General features: G+C 51.3%; 1 protein-coding gene across 1 annotated transcript in view; it reads left to right on the forward strand.

Moving 5' to 3' along the window:
• The window catches only part of LOC119592397 (alpha-mannosidase 2C1-like), a gene marked incomplete in the record, with an annotated part of 33450 nt that extends 33224 nt beyond the window's left edge, over positions 1–226 (forward strand). The window contains 1 exon segment of the mRNA XM_037941219.1: positions 1–226. Within this exon segment, the coding sequence (XP_037797147.1) occupies positions 1–142 (142 nt within the window).
• Between the last annotated feature and the right edge of the window lie 6 nt (positions 227–232).

The raw sequence follows: 232 nt of genomic DNA on the forward strand, positions 1-232 counted from the left end.
GCTGCCCATCACGGACGTACACAACTGCAACGGGATGGAAATCAAAGGATCGCAGGCAGCGTTTTCGAAAGAAGGAGAGGAAACCATCATTTCTCTCTCCCTCACTCCCTTCTCCATCATAGCTCTGAGACTCTCCTTCTAGACAGAGTAACGGAGGCGTTGGGTCTGCTTACGATGGATTCCCGTTTTCTGTGTTTTTGTTTTGTTGGGAGGGGGGGAGGAGCGTTGTTCC

This window comes from Penaeus monodon, chromosome 30 (genome assembly GCF_015228065.2).
Source record: "Penaeus monodon isolate SGIC_2016 chromosome 30, NSTDA_Pmon_1, whole genome shotgun sequence".
NCBI classification, from domain to species: domain Eukaryota; kingdom Metazoa; phylum Arthropoda; class Malacostraca; order Decapoda; family Penaeidae; genus Penaeus; species Penaeus monodon.